The 23,251-nt window shown below is 41.9% G+C and overlaps 1 protein-coding gene across 1 annotated transcript in view; it reads left to right on the forward strand.

Annotated features, from left to right (window-relative positions):
- ccndbp1 (cyclin D-type binding-protein 1) overlaps positions 1 to 23,251 on the forward strand; it is a 41,987-nt gene that overhangs the window by 12,279 nt on the left and 6,457 nt on the right. Inside the window, exons 6-10 of the mRNA XM_078555383.1 lie at positions 920 to 993; positions 2,351 to 2,427; positions 14,776 to 15,026; positions 15,658 to 15,718; positions 20,930 to 20,976. Of these exons, the coding sequence (XP_078411509.1) occupies positions 920 to 993; positions 2,351 to 2,427; positions 14,776 to 15,026; positions 15,658 to 15,718; positions 20,930 to 20,976 (510 nt within the window). The remainder of the gene's footprint in view (positions 1 to 919; positions 994 to 2,350; positions 2,428 to 14,775; positions 15,027 to 15,657; positions 15,719 to 20,929; positions 20,977 to 23,251) is intronic.

Raw genomic sequence — 23,251 nt, forward strand, 5'->3', positions numbered from 1 at the left:
ATCTGCTTCTGGAACCCTCATCCATGCCTTTGTTACCTCCAGACGTGACTATTCCAACTCGCCCCTGGTTGGTCTCCCACATTCTAAGTTCCCTTCACCCATCTTTCCTGTGCTCACTGACCTACATTGGCTTCTGATCAAACAATACTTCATTGTTAAAATTCTCATCCCTGTTTTCAAATCCCTTTCAATGTAGCTAAAGGGTGATGCTCCAATACGAGCAAAATACTGCAGACATTGGAAATCTGAAATAAAAACAAAATGATGGAAATTCTCTGTAGGTCAGGCTGCATCTGGAGGAGAAATAGAGTTAAAGTTTCAGGTCGATGACCTTTCATCAGTACTGACAAAAAGTCAAATCAACCTGAAAGGTTAATTCTGTTTTTCTCTCCACAGATGCTGCCAGACTTGGCTAATACTCGTATCAGTTTTAGCTTCTTGAAATCCTCTGCGGTCTTTAGTGTACGAAAATAAATGTAATCAGCAAACAAACTTCTGCAATATAAATAATTTCTAAAAATATTAAACTAAAATGATCAGATTGAGAAACCTGCGCACATTTAAAGCATGGAAATTATGATCTCGTTTTCTTTTAGCTTTAGAACAAAAATGGCCTAGTTAAAAGGATGCTGCTACTTTAAGAAAATGTGATTGGCAATTCAGAGTTTAGCCATTGTGGTGGTGGTATTTGCAAACTAGCACATTGGAGCCCACTTAATGCAATGTAATTGCTACATTTGTTTTGAGATCTACTTCTGATTTTTTTTTCCAAGTGTGAGCACCATTTTAGCTCTCCATGATTATGCTGAAGAGTTTTCTTCAGTGAAATAGAATTAATGTTGCAGGTTTGAATATGATGGTGTTTCTGTCCTGCCTTGTACCTTTGCTTGATTTGTATGTTTTGTTCTTTTGGTTTTAGTTTGTCACAGGATCAGCTGACATCCACAGGTGTAGTTTGGGAAGCTTGTGACCGATTTTCTAAGTTACCAAAAGGTAATGTAGATTTCAAAATGCGCCTTAAGTGGCGTTGTATAAGATGACCTCGCATATAAGATGAGCTCATTTATCTAGCCTCCGAAATCATGTTTTTGCATATACCCAGTATATAATTCGACACCCCTTTGCAGCTACAACTTGCTATTTTTGCATTAGTAGTGACCCTCAATTTTTCACCTTATAAATGGATGTTTTTCTTACTGGTACCTAGTAGCTGCGCACAAGGGATCAAGCAGGTTGTGAAGATGCACGGTAATTTTAAGATATGCCCACTTCTTGCACCAGATGCTGATGACATTTCAAATTGGCGACCACCCTCACGCCAGCGGTTCACTGTTATACCGGTGTATAAGTCAACCCCAGTGTTTGTAGGGATTTTTCAAGGCTTCAAACACCGACTTGTACACCAGCATCTGTGGTAGCCTGAAGTGCATACCTTTCTCCCTCTCCCTTTGCCAGCGCCCTCACCCCACGCCCCCCCCCGCCCAAATTTCATGCCTGAATATATTCTGCATGTGAAAAGGGGGTAGGGAAAACAGGTGGTCAGAAATTATCTAAATAGTCTTGTGGTTTGTTGAACCGTGGATCATTTTATTCATTAAAATATTTTCTGTTTTGGTGATTGACTTGTGGTTGATATGGAAGTTGCATGTGAACATCAGGCAGAGCTCAATATTTATCATCTTTCATGTTAATCAGGTCATCCCCACTAGAAATCTTTGTTTTCACAAAATGCCTTTTCACCATAATTATCGGCAGCTGACAATTAAAAAAAAGCTGTGCTGTGCAACTATTTTGTGAGGATGTTGATGTTTTCAGTGGGAATGTGTTCCCAGGAAAGGTTTAAAAATAAGAGCTGCTTGATATTTCAATATAACCTCAGTATCATAGACATATTGATCTATTGGGCACCATTCTATATCAGATCGGCCATAATCTTCAACAGTTCATAAGCTTGTGCAGAAATGCAAGTATTTTATATTGGTGCTTGCTATGGTGTAATAAATATAATTTCTAAGTTCTGACATTTACTGAATTAAGTTAAAAACTATCAATATTTTGGTGTTCTTTGTACTAGTATTAATTATGACTGTTTCAGAATTGTGGAGTTATGGATCTGCTTTAGTTTTGAAGAGCTTGTGACTGAAATAATACCACAATGTAGTTTTTAAAGTTGTTTGCAAGGAGTCATATGTAGCCTTGTGATTTCAATGTTATATACAATTAACTTTTTCATTAATCAAATGTTGAGGGTTTTTTTTCTCTTTTGGGTGTAATATTTGTCGACCATGCCTGGTTTTATTTTGTAATTGATTTAATCAAAGTGTAACGGACTTATTTGTATTCCCCACAGATAACCAGGTGGCTGTCCTGTCACTGATGTCTTCCTCTGCTGCTATTGTAGAAGATGCTTTGGAGGAAATGGAACAGGTATGAAGTTTAATAGAATATACAGATGAGCCTTAGGACCTTGATTAGTGTAGGGTTTGATGCTAGAAGAGGGGTTGTGAAGTGGGTACAATGCAGATTGCTCTATGGTAAGAGGAAGTAGAAATGTCTGTAAAAATTGGGTATTTTTATTATAACATTACAGATTGAAGGGCGATGCACGAGAGTTTAATATTCCAGTAGTTGAAAGGTCAAGGAGAGTGTCCATTGAAACAAGGTTTGGAATAAAGGACAGGAAAAACGCCTTTACATGTAATTGTGAGGCTGCAGATTGCTCTTCCGGGATTAGTGATTGACACAGTTTCTGGGTCAATGTTCGAAATTAGAATGGGCAGGAAAATGAAAGAAAAGCAGTTGAAGGGATATAGGAACAAGTTGGGTAAACGTGTGTCAAACTGTTTGCTTGTGTAGAGGACAAACGCTGACATGGACCAGTTGAGCTGAATGGCCCGTCCACGTTGTAACTTCAGTGTATTTCTATATATGTAAGATTTTAAAACTGAATTTCATAGAGTAATACAGAACAAGGAGAGCATCTGACCCATGCTGCCTGTACTGGTTGTTTGAAAAAGCTATAAAATTAGTCCCATGCCCCTATTCTTTCCCCATGGCACTGCACTCTTTTTTTTCTCCTCTAAGTATTTATCAGATTCTTTTGAAAGTTACTATTGAATCTGCTACAACTATCCTTCAGGCAATGCATTCCAGTTCTTCACAATTTACAGTGTGAAGAAATACCTCCTCTTTGCACCACTGGCTCTTTTGCAAATACCTTAAATCTGTGCCATAAGAACATAACATATGAAATAGGAACAGAAGTAGGTCATTTGGTCCCTCAAGCCTGCCCCACCATCCAATAAGATCATGGCTGATGTGCCCCAGGCTTCAACTTCTCTTTCATGTCAGCTCCTTATAGTCCTCAACTCCCCAATATCTTATCTACCTCTGCTTAATAGTGATCTAGTCTCCACAATTCTCTGAGGTAGAGCATTGGAGACATTCACTACCCTCTGAGTATCCCTTCACATCTCAGTTTTAAATAAGTGTCCCCTTATTCTGTAACTATGTCCCCCTAGTTTGAGATTCCACCACTAGTGGAAACATCTTCTTAACATCTACCCTGTCAAGCCCCCTCAGAATCTTGTACATTTCAATAAGATCACCTCTCATTCTTCTAAACTCTAATGAATAAAGGCCTAACCTGTTTAGCCGCTCTTGATACATCAACCCCTTCGTCCCAGGAATCATCCTAGTGAATCTCTTTTGAACTGCCTCCAATGCCAGTATATCCTTTCTTAAATACAGGGACCAAAACTGTACACAGTACTCCAGGTGTGGCCTCACCAACACCCTGTACAGTTGTAACTAGACTTCCCTATTTTTAAACTCCAACTCCCTAGCAACACAGGCCAAAATTCCATTTGCCTTCTTAATTATTTGCTGCAGCTGCAGGCTAACTTGTTGTTTCATGCACAAGAACACCCAGATCCCTCTGCTGCATATTTCTGGAGTCTCTCTTCATTTAAGTAATAGTCTGCCTTTTGATTTTTCCTACCAAAGTGCATGACCTCACACTTTCCTACATTAAACTCCATCTGCCAAGTTTTTGCCCACTCACTCAACCTGTCTATATCCCCTTGCAGATTCCTTATGTTCTCATCACATTATTCCCTCCCACCTATTTTTGTATTATCAGCAAATTTGAATACATTACACTCTGCCCCCTTCTCCACATCATTAATATAGATAGTAAATAATTGAGGCCCTAGGACTGATCCTTGTGGCACTCCTCTAGTAATGTCTTTCCAACATGATAAAGACCCATTAATCCTGACTCTGTCTTCTGTGTGTTAACCAATCCTCAATCCATGCTAATACATTACCCCCAATACCCGTGAGCTCCTGTCTTGTGCAATAATCATTTATGTGGCACCTTATCAAACGTCTTCTGGAAATCCAAATACACTACATCTACTGGTTCCCCTTTATCAACTCTGTTTGTTATATCCTCAAAGGACTCTAACAATTTTGTCAAACATAATTTCCCTTTCACAAAACCATGCTGATTCTGCTTGATTGCGTTAAGCTTTTCTACTTGCCCTGCTATTGCTTCCTTAATAATGGACACTAGCATTTTCCCAACGACAGATGTTAGGCTGACTGGCCTATAGTTTCCTGCTTTTTGTCTCCCTTCTTGAACAGGGGCGTCACATTAGTGGTTTTCCGATCCTCTAGGATCCTCCCGGAATCCAATGAGTTCTGGAATATGCAGCCACTTCCTTTAAAATCCTTGGATGTAGGCCATCAGGTCCTGGCGACTTGGCTGCCTTTAGTCCCATTAATTTGTCAAATACTTTGTCCCTCATAATAGAGACTCTTACAAGATCTTTCCTCCCATTAGCTCCTTGCTTTTCTGATATCTTTAGGATGTTTATAGTGTCGTCCACCGTGAAGACTGATGCAAAATATTGGTTTAAATTATCTGCTATTTCCCTATTGCCTGTTATCAATTCTCCAGTTGCTTCCTCCAAGGGTCCCACGCTCACTTTAGCCACTCTCTTTCTTTTTATATACCCTTAGAAACTCTTGCTGTTTGTTTTTATATTTCTTGCCAGTTTACTTGCATCATCGATTTCCTCCCTCTTTATTAGCTTTTTAGTCATCCGCTGCTGGTTCCTAAAAAAAAAAAAATTCCCAATCCTCTGGCCTACCACTAGTTTTCACCGCTTTGTATGCCTTAGTTTTTGATTGGATACTCTCCTTGACCTCCTTTAATCACCACAGGTCGTTCATCCTTCTCATCGAGTTCTTCTTTTTGACCGGGATACGTTTTTGCTGAGCGTTATTAAATATCTGCTTAAATGTCTGCCATTGCTCATCCACTGACCTTCCCCTTAGTCTATTTTCCCAGCCCACTTCAGACAACTCTTTCTTCATATCTCGGTAATTGCCCTTGTTTAAGCTGAGGACACTGGTTTGAGACCCGAGTTGCTCACCCTCAAACTGAATTTGAAATTCTACCATCTTGTGTTCGCTACCCCCTGGAGGATCCTTAACTAGGATATCTCTTGTTAACCCTACCTCTTTACACATTACTAGATCTAAAATAGTCTGTTCCAGGGTAGTATCTGCAACATATTGCTCTAAGAAACAATCCCTGATGCACTGTATAAATTCATCTTCCATGTTACCCCTGCCAATCTGATTTGACCATTTAATATGCAGATTAAAATCACCCATGACAATTGTCTTGGCCGCCTTGCACACCTCCATTATTTACCAATTTATACTTTGTCCTACAGTGAGGCAGCTCTTCGGGGGCCTATAGACAACTCCCACCGTGACTTCTTTCCCTTGCCATTCCTTATTTCCACCCAAACTGACTCCACATCACGATCTATTGCACCTATATCACTATTTCCCACTGCACTGATACTTTCCTTTATTAAAAAAGCTACCCTACCTCCTTTTCCTTTCTGCATATTTTTCCGGAACATTGAATACCCTTGAATATTGAGTTCCCGGTTTTGGTCACCCTGCAACCACATCTCTGTAATAGCTATTAAGTCACACTCATTTATTTCTATTTGTGCTGTCAACTCATCTATCTTGTTACAAATGCTGCATGCATTCAGATAAAGGTACCATTCCAGTAAATCTTGGATGCATACTCTCTAAGTGCTTAACTTTATTCCTAATGTTTGGTGCATGGAATCGGACACAACTAATCATGATCTGTAAAGGTTTAGCTTATTGTCCTTTTTTTGTGCTTTCTGCTTCTGTTTATAAAGCCAAGGATCCCATATGCTATTTAACCTTCTCTGCTTGTCTTGGCCACCTTCAAAGATCCCTTAGAGGTGTCAGCTGTGGCTCAGTTCATAGCACCCTCGCCTTTGAATCAGAGGGTTGTGGGTTCATGTCCCACTCCCGGAAACCAAGAACTGTGATTGTACTCGAAAGAGTTGCAATCTGTGACTGTTGATAACTCGAAAGAGTTTCAAAGATCCCTTTGTGCACCCCCTTTAAAATTATGATTTTGTTCATACTGCCTCTGCTTATTTTTAGACTAAAATGCATTCAATTTGGTCTGCTGTAGGTTTGCCCGTTTACCAGCCTGTTACTATCTTCCTGACTCTCTTTTTCTGAGTAGGAAATTTCACCTGAATTAGGATAGAGCCCAAATGCACTTTTCCCAGTTACAAATAGAAATTCTTAGGAAAATAACGTGTTCAGCATGAGATTCAATTTTTTTGAGTTATTAGATTAGGAAATGCACTAACTATAGTTGAGTAATCATTTTTTAAATTTCTGTGTTAGGTTGACAGAATCACATTACCAAACACCTTCCCTTTTTGTTCTTTACAAGGCCCTCCACCTTTCACTTGCTTATGACCTATTACATCTCTAACTTTTCCCCGATCTGACGAAAGGTCATTGATCTGGAATATTAACTCTGTTCATTTCCCCATAGATGTTGCCAGACCTGTTGAGTATTTCCAGCATTTTCTGTTTTTTTATTTCTGTCACCGTATGACTTTGGGCGAGTTGTCCCCCATATTTCAGAACTCTTCTGTGATCTTGGGAATGGGACTAACTAGCTGCCTTCAGTTGCAACAAAAACATATGGCAAACAAATCAATGTGTACTTGAATAAATGTATTGTTGTGAAACTACTTGGAGAGTTGAGAATGGAGCACTATTTCCAATTTTGAACACTTGGTGGCAGTATGGATCACTTAATAGAACACAGACTCATCATTGCATCTCTCAATGTTCTGATAAAGAGTCATCACCACCCAAAAAGTTATGTTTGTCTCCGCAGATGCTGCCTAACTAGCTGAGTATTTCCAGATCTTTCTGTTTTTATGTAATCTCAATGATTCCTTCCATTTCATTTTGCAATTACTAGTTTATCTGCCTGTTGTGTTTTTTCTGAATGAGGTTGTCCGTTTGTACCAGAAAGCATGAGTTTGTGCTGAGAGTCTATGGTCACTAAAAAAAAAAAACAAGTTGAGAGAGAAGTTTCATCTTTACGTAGGTTGGAAATTTTGATGATGGTTTTGGGGGCGGGAGATCGGAGCGATAGTGGGAATGTCATCGGACTAGTAATCCAGAGGCCCAGACAAATGCTCTGAGGACATGAATTCAAATCCCACCATGTCAGCTGGTGGAATTTAAATTCAGTTAATAAAATTTGAAATTATAAGCTAGTCTCAGTAATAGTGATTATGAAGCTATCATCGGTTGTCATAAAAACCCATCTGGTTCACTAATGTCCTTTGGAGAAAGAAATCTGCCATCCTTACCTGGTTTGGCCTATATGTGACTCCAGATCCACAGCATTGTGGTTGACTCATAACTTCCCCCTGCAATGGCCTAGCAAGCCACTCAGTTCAAGGGCAATTAGGGATGGGCAATTAGGGATGGGCAACAATGCTGGCCTTGCCAGCAATGCTCACATCCCATGAAAGGATTTAAAAAAAAGAAACTTGTCAGCTTGTTTTTCTTTGTGCATGCTTAAAGAATTAGTGAACGAGTGACCGCTCTAACTTGTTTCAATTTTAGCTAAAATAAACCAATTATAATGTGTGTGCAGTTAGCTCCTGGGCTTCTGCCCATGTTACTATAGCAACTAAAGGTAGGGACGGTCTCTGACTTCCCTATGGAGAGTTATTTGACTTGCACGCAATGGCTCCCCAAAGAAGCAAGTTGAGATTGGGAAGTTTGAGCTTGCATCCCACCTTTATTGATCATTGTGTGTTATTTAATAGTGACCAGGCATGTTGATGTTCCCTACTCGACACTAAAATGCAGCAGATTAACTAACTCAGCATGAACTGAGGACACAACACAGTAATTTCCTGACCTGTATGTCTCGTCTGTTTGCTCATTTAATACACTAAATCAAAAGAAAGCTTAAAAAGCATAACTGTTTCAAGTACTGGTTTGTTTCATACCATACACTCAGTTGCTGTACCTGAATCTTGCTACTTCGTGGTACTGTAATAATTTGTTTGATATAAATAATATGGCAGATTAGTCGACATTTGTGTTTGGTATAGATCCTTTGTAAGTTGTGATTTAATAGTATTCACACACAATATTAACCTGCCTCTTTACCAAACTTATTTTCAGCAGCCTGATAAATTAGGACAATCCAACTAGCTTGGATTGGAGTTGGTAGATGTAGTGGATCTCTACTTCATGAACTAGTACATTAGTGAATCCCTGAGAAACAGAGTGACATTCACAAATGACCCACATAATCTAAAATGTTGAGTGGACAGTTACCACAGAATGACAAAGGTCAATCTGATTTGGGACTCAGAAATATCAAAGACAATTTGCTGGGCAAATAACTTTAAAAGGGCTCTTTTCAATAAAATCAGGGAATAGCTCAAACAAATTGACTGGGAGAGGTTATTTAGCAACACTTTGATGGGGAGTAAATAGAAAACCTTTAGATGCATAATGCTCAGCATGCAAGGTAATTCCATGCCGAAAATCAGCACTTTTCAAAATAGTTTAATCTTTTTTGGTTCAAAATGGATGATTTTATTTTGCTCACAACATTATTTGTCAATCTCTATTTATGATTTTATACTCCCATCTACACTACTTGTGATCATGAGCCTTATGATGTGTTGTGCTTAGATTTCAGAAGCCCTTTGATTTAGTTCCACTGAAAGACTTAGTTAAGCTAAAAGGCGTGGGTAATTGGGATATAGACAGTTAAGCTAAAAGATGTGGGTAATTGGGATATAGACAAGAAATTGACTGAAGGGTAGTAGACAACAGGTACTTGTTAGTGGAGTAACATCTGGAGCTGTGGTGGAGTGGACTGTGGGGAATGTTCTAAATGGGATGCCCAGGAATCAGCATTGGGACTACTACATCCATGAATTTACATCCATGACTTGTGCTCAGCAACTTGATCTGTATCAAACTTACAGATGACATCAAATTAGGAAGGGTAGTGAAAAATCAGCAGAGGTATGGAGACATCTGCAAAGTGATCATGGAGATATGAGACTACGTGGTAAAGAAAAGTTAAACCTGGATAATTATTTGAAATTACATGGTAAGAGAAGGACAGAAGGCCACAAGTTCAAACTGAATAAATGTAAATTTAGAACTGATATCAGAAAGGTCTTTTTTTCCCCACAGAGTGATCGTACTTGTGTTATGATCCCAGCTGATCCCATGGTGGAACCCGGCTTGATAGGTCCCAACTTTTTTTTTGTTTAGACACATGGACAGTGGCTATTGAACAGAGTCACTGGAGTCAGCTAATCAACTTTTAACAAAAGAATAAAACATTTATTAAACAAGAAACGAACTATTTTGCAATACTCCTTCACCCACAACTATACCTTTTCAGATATATACAGAAGCGTACGCTTCCTCTGGACAGTTGCGCTGCGCTGGGAACCATCCGAAAATGCGATTTAAATTGTAAACTTTGGATGGTTCCGTCGGGGTTGTGCCAATAGTTACCCACAAAAAGTTAGAAGAATTAAAACCTCTTCTAACTTCTGAGTAACTACTGTAAAGACCCAGATTGACCCAACGGGACTCAACCCCCACTCCCACTAGTCCCCCACTGCCTCTGGACCTCTGACATGGGGAGAGGGGGTGCCCCCCCCCCCCCCCCCACCCCTGCCAACCCGCTCCCGGACCTTCGAGGCTCCCCCTACCTCCCCACAGACTTCTGACTCCCCGTCATCCCACACCACCAGACCATCGACTGACCTCCACCCCTGACCTTGGTGGACCTTTGACTGACCTCGACCCCGGATCCTCCCCCCAACTCCCCACGGACTTCTGACTCCACGGGGGGGGTTGGGGTGTGTGTGTGCCATGAACCCGTCAGGACCTCTGACCCCCACCCCGTGACCCCACTGTCCCTGAGTTTGTACACCCCCCTGGACCTCCACCTCACCCTTGAATCCTATTCACTTAGTTTAGACACCTCCCTGCCCCTTTAAACTTACCTGCTCTCTGGCGGCAAGTGCCGTAAAAAAAAGGGATGTAGCCTCCTTGAATCCGCTGGGTCTAGAGTTTGTTGGGTCCCGCGAGGAGTCTTTCGATGCAGGCCCCAAGCAGCTCCAGCGAATAGAAGTAGCAACGTAATTTTCAAGACCAAATGAGGAGGTATTTATTTCTTCTAATTTCTGCAGGCCAGCACAAACTGACGCTAGTCAGAAGTTACGGCCCATACCGTTCTCCCCTTATCTACACACCTCGTTACAACCCAAAAACCCAAAGCCTGTCCACCATCTACAAGGCACAATTCAGGAGTGATTAAATAGTCTCCACTTGCCTGGATAAGTGCAGCTCCAATAACACTCAAGAAGCTCAACACCAGCCAGGACAAAGCAGCCTGTTTAATCTGCACCCCATCCAGCACCTGAAATATTCACCATCTCCACCACCAGCACACAATGGCAGTAGCGTGTACCACCTACAAGATGCACTGCAGCAACTTGCCAAACTACCGCTGACCTCTAACACCCAGAAAAGTAAAGGCAGCAAACACATGGGAACACCACCACTTGCAAGTTTCCATCCAAGTCATGCACCATCCTGACTTGGAACTATATTGCCGTTCCTTTGCTGTCAAAGGGTCAAAAAGCCTGGAATTCCTTCCTTACAGCATTGTGGATATGCCTGCACCACGTGGATTGCCGCAGTTCAAGAAGGTGACTCATCATCACTACCTCAAGGGCAATTAGGGGTGGGCAACAAATGCTTGACCGTGTTGGTGACCCTCACACACCCCATGAATAAAAGAAACTCCAACACCTCCCTTCTGACCGGTTTTTAATCCAATATACTATCCTCCCATGATCACCTCCAGTAGCCTTCTATTTAACTTGTTAAAGACTTTCTAAAATTTCATGTACACTGCATGCATTGCCTGCACACTATTATTGGATGGTCGTTGCCACTATTGTGGTGTGAATGTAACTTGCCACTTAATTGGCCCAAAACTGAATGTTGTCCAAGTCTTGCTGCATGTGAACATGGACTGCTTCAGTATCTGATAAATTGCGAATGGGACTGAACAGTCTGCAACCATCAGCGAGCATCTCCACTTCTGACTTTATACTGGCATTAAGGTCATTGATGAAGCATTTGGAAATGGTTGCGCTTAGGATGTTTAATTGTGCAGTGCTCAACCTCAGGAGGAACTTTTGCAGCGATATCCTGGGGCTGAAATGATTGGCCCCTAATAACCACAACCATCTTCCTTTGTGCTAGCTGTGACTTTAATCATTGGAGCGTTTTCCCCTGATTCCCATTGACTTAGTTTTACTGGGGCTCCTTGATGCCACACTTGGTTAAAATCTGCCTTCATGTTAAGGGTCTTTTATCCATGTTTGAACCAAGGCTGTAATGAGATCTGAAGCTGAGTGGCCGTGGTGGAGCCCAGTGTGCTTTTTGGTAGCACTGTCAATGACCCCCTACCATCACACTGCTGATGATAACACTTGTAAATATTTATTTAATAAATATTAATTAATTAAGATCCAGATGAAGTGTCTAAATAGTGCTTTAGACAATAGAAGTTAATTTAGACATTCCAGTAATGACTGACTCCTATTTGTTATTATCGATGTGATCTGATTTCTGTGAACACTCAGAGTAGTTTCCAGTTGGAATTCATTTTTGGGTGTTGGCAAGTAGCCAGTTTTATGAACAGGCTACTGGAAAATCACTGAGGAAAAAGTCAATCACACAGCTTTTGAACTTACTTTGGAAGTAACCAAAATGAGAGAAAATAATTAATTCTCGGCTAGTGAGTGAGGATTGTCTGCACAGAGAAAGGACATGGCAGTAAATTGTAAGAGTTGTGCCAACCCTTTGACAGCACCTTCTAAACCCGTGACCTCTACCATCTAGAAGAGCAAGGGCAACAGGTGCATGGGAACGCTACCACATGCAGGTTTTCCTCTAAGTGACACACCTTTGTGTTTGGGAAATATACCCTCACCGTTACTCAGAATCCTGAAACGCAGTCCCTGCAGCATTGTGGGCGTAAATACACCACAAGGACTGCAGTGGCTCAAGAAGGCGGCTCAGCAGTACCTTCTCAAAGACAATTAGGGATGAGCAATAAATGCTGGCCTTGTCAGCAACGCCCACATCCCATGAATGAACAAAAAAAAACCCACCCCTGTAAGCCTTGGTGTGTTTCAATTCTAGACTGATGAGAGCAATAATTAGCCCCTTACCCAGGGCAAGACAACATGTGTTCTTTTTTTATTCATGATGAGTTTAAAGTTTTAATACAGCTGTTATACTCCATTTCCCCTTTCTGTCAACAAAATAAAGCAGCTTAATGAAATGTACTTTTTATCACGTCTCATTAAAATGCTTTCTATGATCTACTAAGATATTCAGGTCACATGGTTATACTGTTATGTCGAATAGACACACGGTAGTACAGAACTTGAGTATTGCTGAAAGAAAACATGCTGTCGAAGTTTTTCATCTCGCATTGATCAGGACAGAATCACAAGAATACCAAATTTCAAAGGGAACGACAATTTATACTGCATGAGAAAAGGGTGCTGTTTGGTAGAGGTGTTGCCATGGAGAATGCACCAGGGAGCATTTATCCCACAAGCTTTTGTTTAAATTCAAATCAAGCAGGCCAACTCTGGTTGAGGTATTGCCATGGGGAGTACACAAGGGAACAGTTGAACCCCAAGCTTTGCACTGAGTATGAATATTTGTAGCTTATAGCACTCGTAAGTGAGCCACACTGCGAGCCTGACTGATGATCTTAAATTGGTTGTTGGTGTAATTCTTAGCACAGTCGGGATTGTTTAGTAAGTGTTGTCCAATCGCGGAATCACATCTAATGTTGGAAATTATGCTCTGAGTTTTGCAAGCACAAGCTGGTTGAGTATAAGCTGTTCGCAACAGGCAAAGGGACATGTTGTTTGGTATGATCTAATAGTCTGTGGGATGTATGACCTACATTCCTGGCATCACACCAGCACTGAAATTCATACACACCATTACTCATTTGTGTGGTAGACAAAACATATTTTTGGCTTGATGGTAGCATCCTGTTAGTGGAGAATACCACTCGTATTGTTAGTGCATGGAAGCAGCATGAAATGGCTAGCTTCAACTGTTGTTCAAATTTTTTAGACACCTTATCCTTCCAGGGTAATCTGAGGTAGACACTGCACTCTTCAGGATTGAAAACGGCAGCCTTAGGCCCATTCAAGAGTTTGCGCAATACACGGCAAGCAATGATCTGATCTTGGTAGTCATCCCACAGGGTAGCTTTGCATCCTATTTTTGGCATCTAGCTTGCATGGTGAGTAAATGGCTCAGGCCCTAATTTACAAGGTTGCTGGTAAGGCCAATCATCGTGGAGCTGTAGGAATCCCAATTTGTATATTGACCAGTGAAGGTGGGTTTGCGGTAGACAGGAGTAGAGAGCCCATTAGCAGATTTCTCAACTAGCACATAGAGGAAAGGGAGCTGATTAGACTGCTCCATTTCAAAGGTGAATTTGAGCGCAGAATGGAGCTCATTAATGCATGTAAGGAAATTCTTATATGCAGCTGCAGATTCAAAATGTTTCATATATATATCGGAAATATGCAAAGGGTAAGAGGTTAGGGATCATTCCATCAAAGATGTGTTTCTCGTGGAAGCCAACAAAAATGTTAGAGAGAGCTGGACCTAGAGAGGATCCCATGGCAACACCATCTATTTGGACATATATGGTGTCATGAAAATTGAACTCAACTGTGCAAGTTACTAAGTTCATTGAAAACCGATTCGGGCAACAGTATGATGCCAGGTACGTAGGCCATACGTCCCATAGATTGTTGGATCGTATGAAACATCATATCCCATTGCCTGTTGTGATCAGCTTGTACTCAACCAGCTCGTGCTTGCAAAACTCAGAACTTACTTTCCAACATTAGATGTGATTCCACGATTGGACAACACTTACTAAACAATCCTGATTGTGCTAATAATTACACCAACAACCAAGTTAAGATTAACAATATAGTCATGTTTGTTGAGGATGACTATTCAAGTCCCTTTGTCAGGCTTACAGATATGTATATCTGGGCTTGTCTTGAGGCGTTGCAGCACCACCAGACATTCGAGCTGCATGTGAAAATTCAACAAGTCATTGGGTATCCTGCATTATGAGATGCAAGGACCAACAATGGTGGAACAGAGACAATTTCTAAGGCAGACCTGAAATTTGGAACAGTTGACTACACTGAGCCCTGTAGAAATGGCGGTGTATCTGTGCTTTTCTGATAATTGGTTGTATGTAATTGGCAGGCTCGGCGTGCAGATAATCCAGATCCATTCAGTGACATTTTTGATGATGCAGACTCACGAGAAAATCGGGATACTTACTGGTCAGAAACAGACAAACAGCTGATGGCTCCTTGCTTAGGACTAGTGAAAGCAGCCAAAGCATGTCTGAAAAAGGTCTCTGGAGCCATGAAAACTCACGGGAAGGTGGACAGCTTACAACACACAACACAGTTGGATGATTTGGGTGATATTACCAGTGAAATTAGCCCAAGGTAAGTTGTATTTTTATTACTGAATGAAAACCTGCCTGCAGCTTTGGCGTTTCGAATCTGTGGGAGGAGGCAGGTGTTAGAAAGGTGGGGGTTGGGTGTTGGTTGTGGGGTGGTGGTGAGTTTCATTTTCATTTTAATCAAATTGTTAGCATGTGTGAGCAATTACAGTTCCAAAAGTCATTGGGCGCTGCTGAGGGGGTACTGCACTGTCTTCTCTGAGACGTTAAAGCTGAGGTTCTGTCAGGTTACTCGTAGTGGACAATACCCTATGGCACTATTCAAAGAAGAATGAGGAAAATCTCCTCTTGCCCTACCCAACATTGCCCCTAAATAGGATTAAAATTGATTAAATAGTAATTTACTTAATTTCTGTTTGCAAGTTCGCTGCCACATTTGCTGGCAAAACATTGATTACAGTTCAAAACTGGCTGCGAATCGCTTAAGATGCTATTAAAAAGGAAATTCATTTTAATGGATTTCCAATAGGTTTTACACATTGTGTGCCTATGAGTGTATATTTCTAAGAAGAACATGCAGTTATATCATTTTTATTTCTACTTGAGTATTGTACTGCCTTTTCAATCTACTGTGTATATTTACCGTTGGTAAAGTTGTTCCTTTCCTCCTCTAGTGTTGATGAATTGGTCTTAAGCCTTTACCCTCCAATGAACTATATGACTGTGCAAATGAACGTGAGTACTTCCCATCCACCTTGAAATATACAACTAGTGGTATTGGACTGTACTCTGTTCACTTTGGTTCAGGAAAGTTGTGGGAATAGCAAGATGGCGCTGTTTATTCCTTTTTCTACTTTGATTACTATTGAATCACAGAATCTCACAGTGCAGAAGAGGCCCATCGAGCCTGCACCGACACGTGAAAAACACCTCACCTACCTACCTAATCCCATTTACCAGCACTTGACCCATAGCCTTGAATGTTATGACGTGCCAAGTGCTCATCCAGGTACTTTTTAAAGGATGTGAGGCAACCCGCCTCCACCACCCTCCCAGGCAGCGCATTCCAGACCATTACCACCCTCTGGGTAAAAAGGTTTTTCCTCACATCCCCCCCTAAACCCCCTGCCCCTCACCTTGAACTTCTGTCCCCTTGTGACTGACCCTTCAACTAAGGGGAACAGCTGCTCCCTATCCACCCTGTCCATGCCCCTCATACTCTTGCACACCTTGATCAGGTCGCCCCTCAGTCTTCTCTGCTCCAACAAAAACAACCCAAGTCTATCCAACCTCTCTTCATAACTTAAATGTTGCATCCCAGGGAACATCCTGGTGAATGCCTTCTGCACCCCCTCCAGTGCAATCACATCCTTCCTATAATGTGGCGACCAGAATTGCAATCAGTTCTCCAGCTGTGGCCTCACCAAGGTTCTATACAACTCCAACATGACCTCCCTACTTTTGTAATCCATGCCTCGATTGATAAAGGAAAGTGTCCCATATGCCTTTTTCATCACCCCACTAACATGCCCCTCCGCCTTCAGAAGTCTATAGATACACACGCCAAGGTCCCTTTGTTCCTCAGAGTTTCCTAGTGTCATGCCGTTTGTTGAATAATTCCTTGTCAAATTACTCCTTCCAAAGTGTATCACCTCACACTTTTCAGGGTTAAATTCCATCTGCCACTTATCTATCTGCCCATTTGACCATCCCATCTATATCTTCCTGTAGCCCAAGACACTCAACCTCACTGTTAACCACCTGGCCGATCTTTGTGTCATCCGCAAACTTACTAATCCTACTCCCCACGTAGTCATCTATGTCGTTTATATAAATGACAAATAGTAGGGGACCCAGCACAGATCCTTGTGGTCCGCCACTGGACACTGGCTTCCAGTCACTGAAGCATCCTTCTGTCATCACCCTCTGTCTCCTACAACTAAGCCAATTTTGAATCCACCTTATCAAATTACCCTGTATCCCATGTGCATTTGCCTTCTTTATAAGTCTCCCATGTGGGACCTTGTCAAAGTCTTTGCTGAAATCCATATAAACTACATCAACTGCACTACCCTCATCTACACACCTGGTCACCTCCTCAAAAAATTCAAATTTGTTGGGCATGACCTCCCTCTGACAAAGCCATGCTGACTATCCCTGATCAAACCTTGCCTCTCCAAGTGGAGATAGATTGTCTCCTTCAGAATTTTTTCCAATAGTTTCCCTATCACTGACGTGTGACTCACTGGTCTGCAGTTCCCTGGCTTATCTCTATAACTCTTCTGAAATAGCGGAACCACATTAGCTGTTCTCCAGTCCTCTGGCACCTCCCCCGTGGCCAGAGAGGAATTAAAAATTTGGGTCAGAGCCCCTGCAATCTCCTCCCTTGCCTCCCTCAGCAGTCTGGGACACAAATCATCCAGACCTGGAGATTTGTCCACTTTTAAGCCTGCCAACACCTCCAATACCTTGTCATTCCCTATATCAATTTGCTCAAGAACCTCGCAGTCTCTCTCCCCGAGTTCCATACCTTCATCCTCATTCTCTTGGGTGAAGACGGATGTGAAGTATTCGTTCAACACTCTACCGATGTCCTCTGGCTCTGCCCATAGATTGCCCCCTTGGTCCCTAATGGAACCTACTCTTTCCCTGGTTATCCTCTTCCCATTGATATACTTATAGAATATTTTGGGATTTTCCCTACTTTTACCAGCCAGAGCTTTCTCATAACCCCTCTTGGCTCTCCTAATTGCTTTCTTAAGCTCCACCCTGCACTTTCTGTACTCCACTAATGCCTCCGCTGATTTGCTTCCCTTGTACCTGCTAAAAGCCTCTCTTTTCCTTCTCATCGTATCCTGAATATCTCTGGTCATCCATGGTTCTCTGGGCTTGTTACTCCTTCCTATCAACCTAGAGGGAACATGTTGAGCCTGTATCTTCCCCATTTCCTTTTTGAACCCCCCACTGCTCTTCTGTAGATTTCCCCACAAGTAGCTGTTCCTAGTCTACCTTGGCCAGATCCTGCCTTATTTTACTAAAATCTGCTCTCCATCAATCCAAAACATTTTTTTGCAATTTGTCTATTTTTTTGTCCATAACAAGCTTAAATTGTATCATGTTGTGGTCGCTATCACTAAAATGCTCCCCCACCACCACTTCAGCCACCTGTCCGGCTTCATTCCCCAGAATTAAGTCCAGCACTGCGCCGTCCCTTGTTGGATCCTCTACATATTGACCTAAAATGTTCTCCTGCACACATTTCAAGAAATCCACTCCATTCAAGCCCTTAACACTATGTCTATCCCAATTAATGTTGGGAAAGTTGAAATCACCTAATATTACCTTATTGTTATTGTTTTTACACACCTCTGCGAATTGTGCACATATTTGCTCCTCAATTTCCCGCTGACTATCTGGGGATCTATAACAAACACCTAACAATGTGGCTGCCCCTTTTTTATTGCTAAGCTCTACCCACAAAGCTTCATTCAATGCCCCCTCCAAGTTATCATCTCTCCTTACTGCAGTAACTGACTCCTTAACTAATAATGCAATGCCTCCTCCTCTTCTACTCCCTCCCCTGTCTCGCCTGAAGATTCTATATCCCGGAATATTGAGCTGCCAATCCTGCCCCTCCCTCAACCACGTCTCAGCGATGGCTACTATATCACAATTCCACATGTCAATCCTCACCCTTAACTCATCTGTTTTACCTGTAATACTCTTGGCATTAAAGTAGAGGCCATCCAGCATTGCCTTACTCCCTTGAAACTTAATGCAGCTGTTTTCCCTCTGACTTGATTGTTTTACTGCATTATGATGTGTCCCTATTCTGGTAACATTGTGTCCCCTCCCCCTGCCAAATTAGTTTAAGGTCCTCCCAACAGCACTAGCAAACCCACCCGCAAGGATGTTAGTCCCGCTCTGGTTCAGATGTAGACCGTCCCGCTTGTACAGGACCCACCTTCCCCAGAAACCGTCCCAGTGATCCAGGAATCTTAAAACCCTCCCTCCTGCACCAACTCTTAAGCCACGTATTCACCTGCGCTATTCTCCTATTTCTGTGCTCGCTAGCACATGGCACTGGCGGTAATCCAGAGATTACCCGAGAGGTCCCGCTTTTTAGTCTACTGCCTAACTCCCTGAATTCTTGATGCAAGACCTTATCCCTCTTTCTACCTGTGTCATTGGTACCAAAATGTACCATGACTTCTGCCTTATCATCCTCCTCCTTCAGGATGCCCTGCAGCCGTTCAGTGACATCCCGGACCCTGGCACCAGGGAGGCAACACACCATCCTGGAGTCACGTTGACGGTCACAGTGGCACCTATCTGTTGCCCTGACTATAGAATCCCCTATTACTATTGCTCTTACTCTCTTCCTCCCCTCCTGTACAAACAGGCTGCTTGTGGTGCCAGAAGCTTGGCTCTGTCTGCACTCTCTGGAGGAACCAGCGTCCTCATCAGCCTCCAAAATGGAATACCGATTTGCGAGTGGGACCCCAGGGCACTCCTGAACTACCTGCCTGTTTCTGTTGGACTACCTGGTGGTCACCCATTCCCTTCCTTCCTCAAGTCCCTTCAGCTGTGGTGTGATCACCTCTCTAAACATGCTATCCACGATGCCCTCAGACTCGCGGATGCTCCACAGTATCCCCTGCCGCCGTTCCAGCTCTGAAACCTAAGCTCCCTGGAGCTGCAGCTGGACACACTTCCTGCATGACATGCTGGTCACGGGCACTGGAAATGTTCCCGGCTTCCCACATGGAGCACACCACGGCTTTGAGCTCTCTTGCCATGACTTATCCCTTTAAATTAAACCTTTTAAATCAATTACTCTAGGGCGCTTCTTTCCTGATCCTCTTACTGCAGAATATACAAACTATAAACCACAAAAAGACCTTAAACTATAAGCGATAAAAGTAGTAAATACATACCCGACCTTACCCACTACTTACCAGTCATTTCTCTCCCTTGTAGCCTCTACTGCTACAGCAGCGCAAGACCAATCTCTGAAGATTTAAGAAGTTAGATAGCAAAGAAAAAATGCAAAGAGCATCTCTTCCCCTCTGCACAAATTCCCACTGTGCACCAAATTGCCAATACCCACACTCACTCTGACTGTGCCTCACTCAGGATGAGGTCTCTCCCCTGCTCGTGTGCAAGCTCGCTGATCACTCATTGGCTCCATGTAAATTGATTCTAGGAACAGAAAATCCTACATTTTCACAGAAATGCAAGAATAGAATGAGTGTATATTAGAATAGGATATTGTAGTCCTCAGCGTAATCCCTAGGTGTGCACATGCATTTGTGGTGGGAGCTTATTTCTTTCCTCTGCAGTTCATTACTAGTGAACAAGGAATTAGGCTGGATATCTGCGAGCAACTACACGGGTTGTCCTGAGTCACCCACAACCTGTTGTTTTTTTGTGTGTGCCTTCTCTCTGCTCAGTCACTGCTGGGGTGACCTGGAAATCAGCAGTGTGGAAATTTGAGGCATGGTATTGCATACAGAGGGTGGAATGCTGATACACTGTTTTGACCAGATCTTGCTGATTATAAAAGATAAATCCCCAGTATAGTACATTCAGACATATTTTTAAAAATAATTAGGCTGAGCAAAGGCTATTAACTCAGTCAGACCATGTACATACCTCCCTCAGTTATTTTCTGGAGGTGAAAGGTACGATTTTTTTAAAAAACTCCTTGATTCCCTAAAGTAACTTAAACCTAGTATACTTTATCAGCCTCACACCTCTGTTATTCATTTCTGACCTGTTGCCTCCTAAGAGAACTTACAGACTGACACATGTCATTGTTGCATCGCATGATCTATTTAATCATCTCCGGTCATCGGTAGAAAATCGCAGATTTACTGTTTTAGATGTTGTCAAAATATTTTTCTGAATTATTTTCAAATAATTAAAATGTTTTATTTGTTTCAGGCTGCAAAGGTTGCTTCTGTCCTGAACAAAGTTCTGGAAATAACGAAGTGAGTTAAAGTTTACCTAAAATATTCTCATTTCAACATGCCCCTAATTATTTTAATTCCTATATTTCTAAAACAAAATTGCAGTATACATATGGTGCTATTTTCCCCTAATGTTAGAAGGTACTCTATTGCACTTTCATATTACTACAGATGCCTTCAGACATTAATTAGGTTCTACATCTCTTACTGGAGATAAGGGTGTAACGCAGACTCAAAAAGTAAAATTAGGAGCACTCTGGAATAGACAACATTCCTGATTCTTCAGTTGAGCACTCCCTACCACTAGATGGTGGGAGTGTCACTTTTCTCCAAATCCAACTACATTTGTACTGGCTCAGAGTCATATCAGGCTAACACCCACCTCATTGACATAGAAACAGGATTCAGTTGTTCAGCCCTTCGAGCCTGCTCCTCCATTCAATCAGATCATGGTCAATTTGTATTCTAGCTCCATTTACCTGCCCTGGCTTCATAATCCTTTGCTATCCTTGGCCTGCAAAATTCTATCAATCTCTGATTTAAATTATTGATTGAGCTTTTTGCGGGAGAGAGTTCCATACTTTTACCACACTTTGTGTAAAGCTGTGTTTCCTAACCCTTCCCAAATGGCCTTGCCCTGATTTTAAAGTTATGCCCCCTTGTTCTAGATTTCACCTAAAGTAGAAAAACCTGGTCTCTGTCCACCCTATCAAACCACAACTTAACCTTCTATATTTCAGGGTATAAATTGAGTTTGTAATTTTCTTCATAATTTAACGCTTGGAGCCAAGGTAACATTCTGGTGTATCTGTGTGGCACTTCCAAACTCTGTGTAACCTTTCTAAGGTGCGACGCCTAGGACTTTACACTACTCCAGATGTGGTCCAACCAGGGCTTTTTATAGCACTAGCAAATCTCCCCCCGCCCCCACTTTATATTCTAGCCCTGTAGATATAAAGGCCAAAATGTCATAAAGCATTTTGATTTTGTACCTGACCACTGCATTAACCTGTGTACATGGAAAACTAGATCTTTCTGAACCTCCATTGTTCCTAGCCTCATGTGATTTTTAAAAAAAATACATGAATCTATTCTTTTTAGACCAAAATGATCTGACACTGTGTGTTGAAATCCATCTGCCATAGTTTTGTCCACCTGTTTAAGCTGTATTTAAGCCCCTAATTCACTCAATTTATTTCTATACTGACACATGGAGTTTAAGAAAATTCATTCTTGGGCAACAGATCCTAACCTATCCTTCTGTCTTTCTCATATCATTTAACTTAACATGTTTCTTATTGGTGTAGTATGCATCCTTTTAAAAAAAAATCATGTTTGTTCTGTGTTTACTAACAGTTGTATTCCAAGTTAATAGGGATTTTTTATTATAGAATCATGTAATAGTTACAGAGCAGGAGGAGGTCTTTCGGCCCATTGTGTTCATGCTGACCCTCTGCAGGTGCAACTCTCTTTGTGTCACTACTGCTGTAATTGGTATTGTTTTCACCTGGAGTATTTATGTCACAGTTTAAGAGTTGAACTCTGCGTGTAACATTTTTAAACTTGAAGCTGTCATTTTTTAATATTCTTAATGACTGTTGCTAGTTCATTTATTTGTTTAATGTCATTTTTTACCACCCTAATTACCTATCTGCTGGGACTTTGATTCCTACAGGTACAGCCTGTCTCAATGGTACAGCTCCCTCCTTTCTCTGTACTGGTGACAGTGTCCTACGAAATGGAACCCCTCTTTCCCATTCCAACCCTACAGCCACTTTCCAAATCTGTTTGTCCCTAAGCTAATTTACAGGTGGTTCAGGCAATAATGGTGAGATTGCCATCGTTAAGGTCCTGCTGATGTCTACTCTTTCCCATGTCATTGGTCCTAACCTTGACAATGTTCCCCCTCCCTTTCCAGTCACTTAAAGATGTCCCTTCCTTGACATCAGATAGGCATTGTACAATTTGGAACTACTGATCCTTGACTGCAAAGGATGCTAACATGCAACAATTATCAAATTGCCTACATTAGGCTTTTGCTCCTTTTCCACTTGGATTGGCTCCCTTATAGTGCCATGGTTAGCATTCTGTCCATGCTTCCTGCAGCTTTCAATCCTTATCCTCATAGGTAGCAAGTACCTCATACCTATTGGATAGGACCAGTGTCTATGGGACCTGATTCTCGACCTCTTCTAATTCCCCTGTCCGCAACTGTGTTTTTCTCTTAAGGTGTGACTGACGCTACAGTAATTCCCAGAGTGAAATGCTGGCTGGATTAACAACTTGAGTCCCTGCC

This window comes from Cetorhinus maximus, chromosome 13, assembly GCF_964194155.1.
Source record: "Cetorhinus maximus chromosome 13, sCetMax3.hap1.1, whole genome shotgun sequence".
Taxonomy (NCBI): Eukaryota; Metazoa; Chordata; class Chondrichthyes; order Lamniformes; family Cetorhinidae; genus Cetorhinus; species Cetorhinus maximus.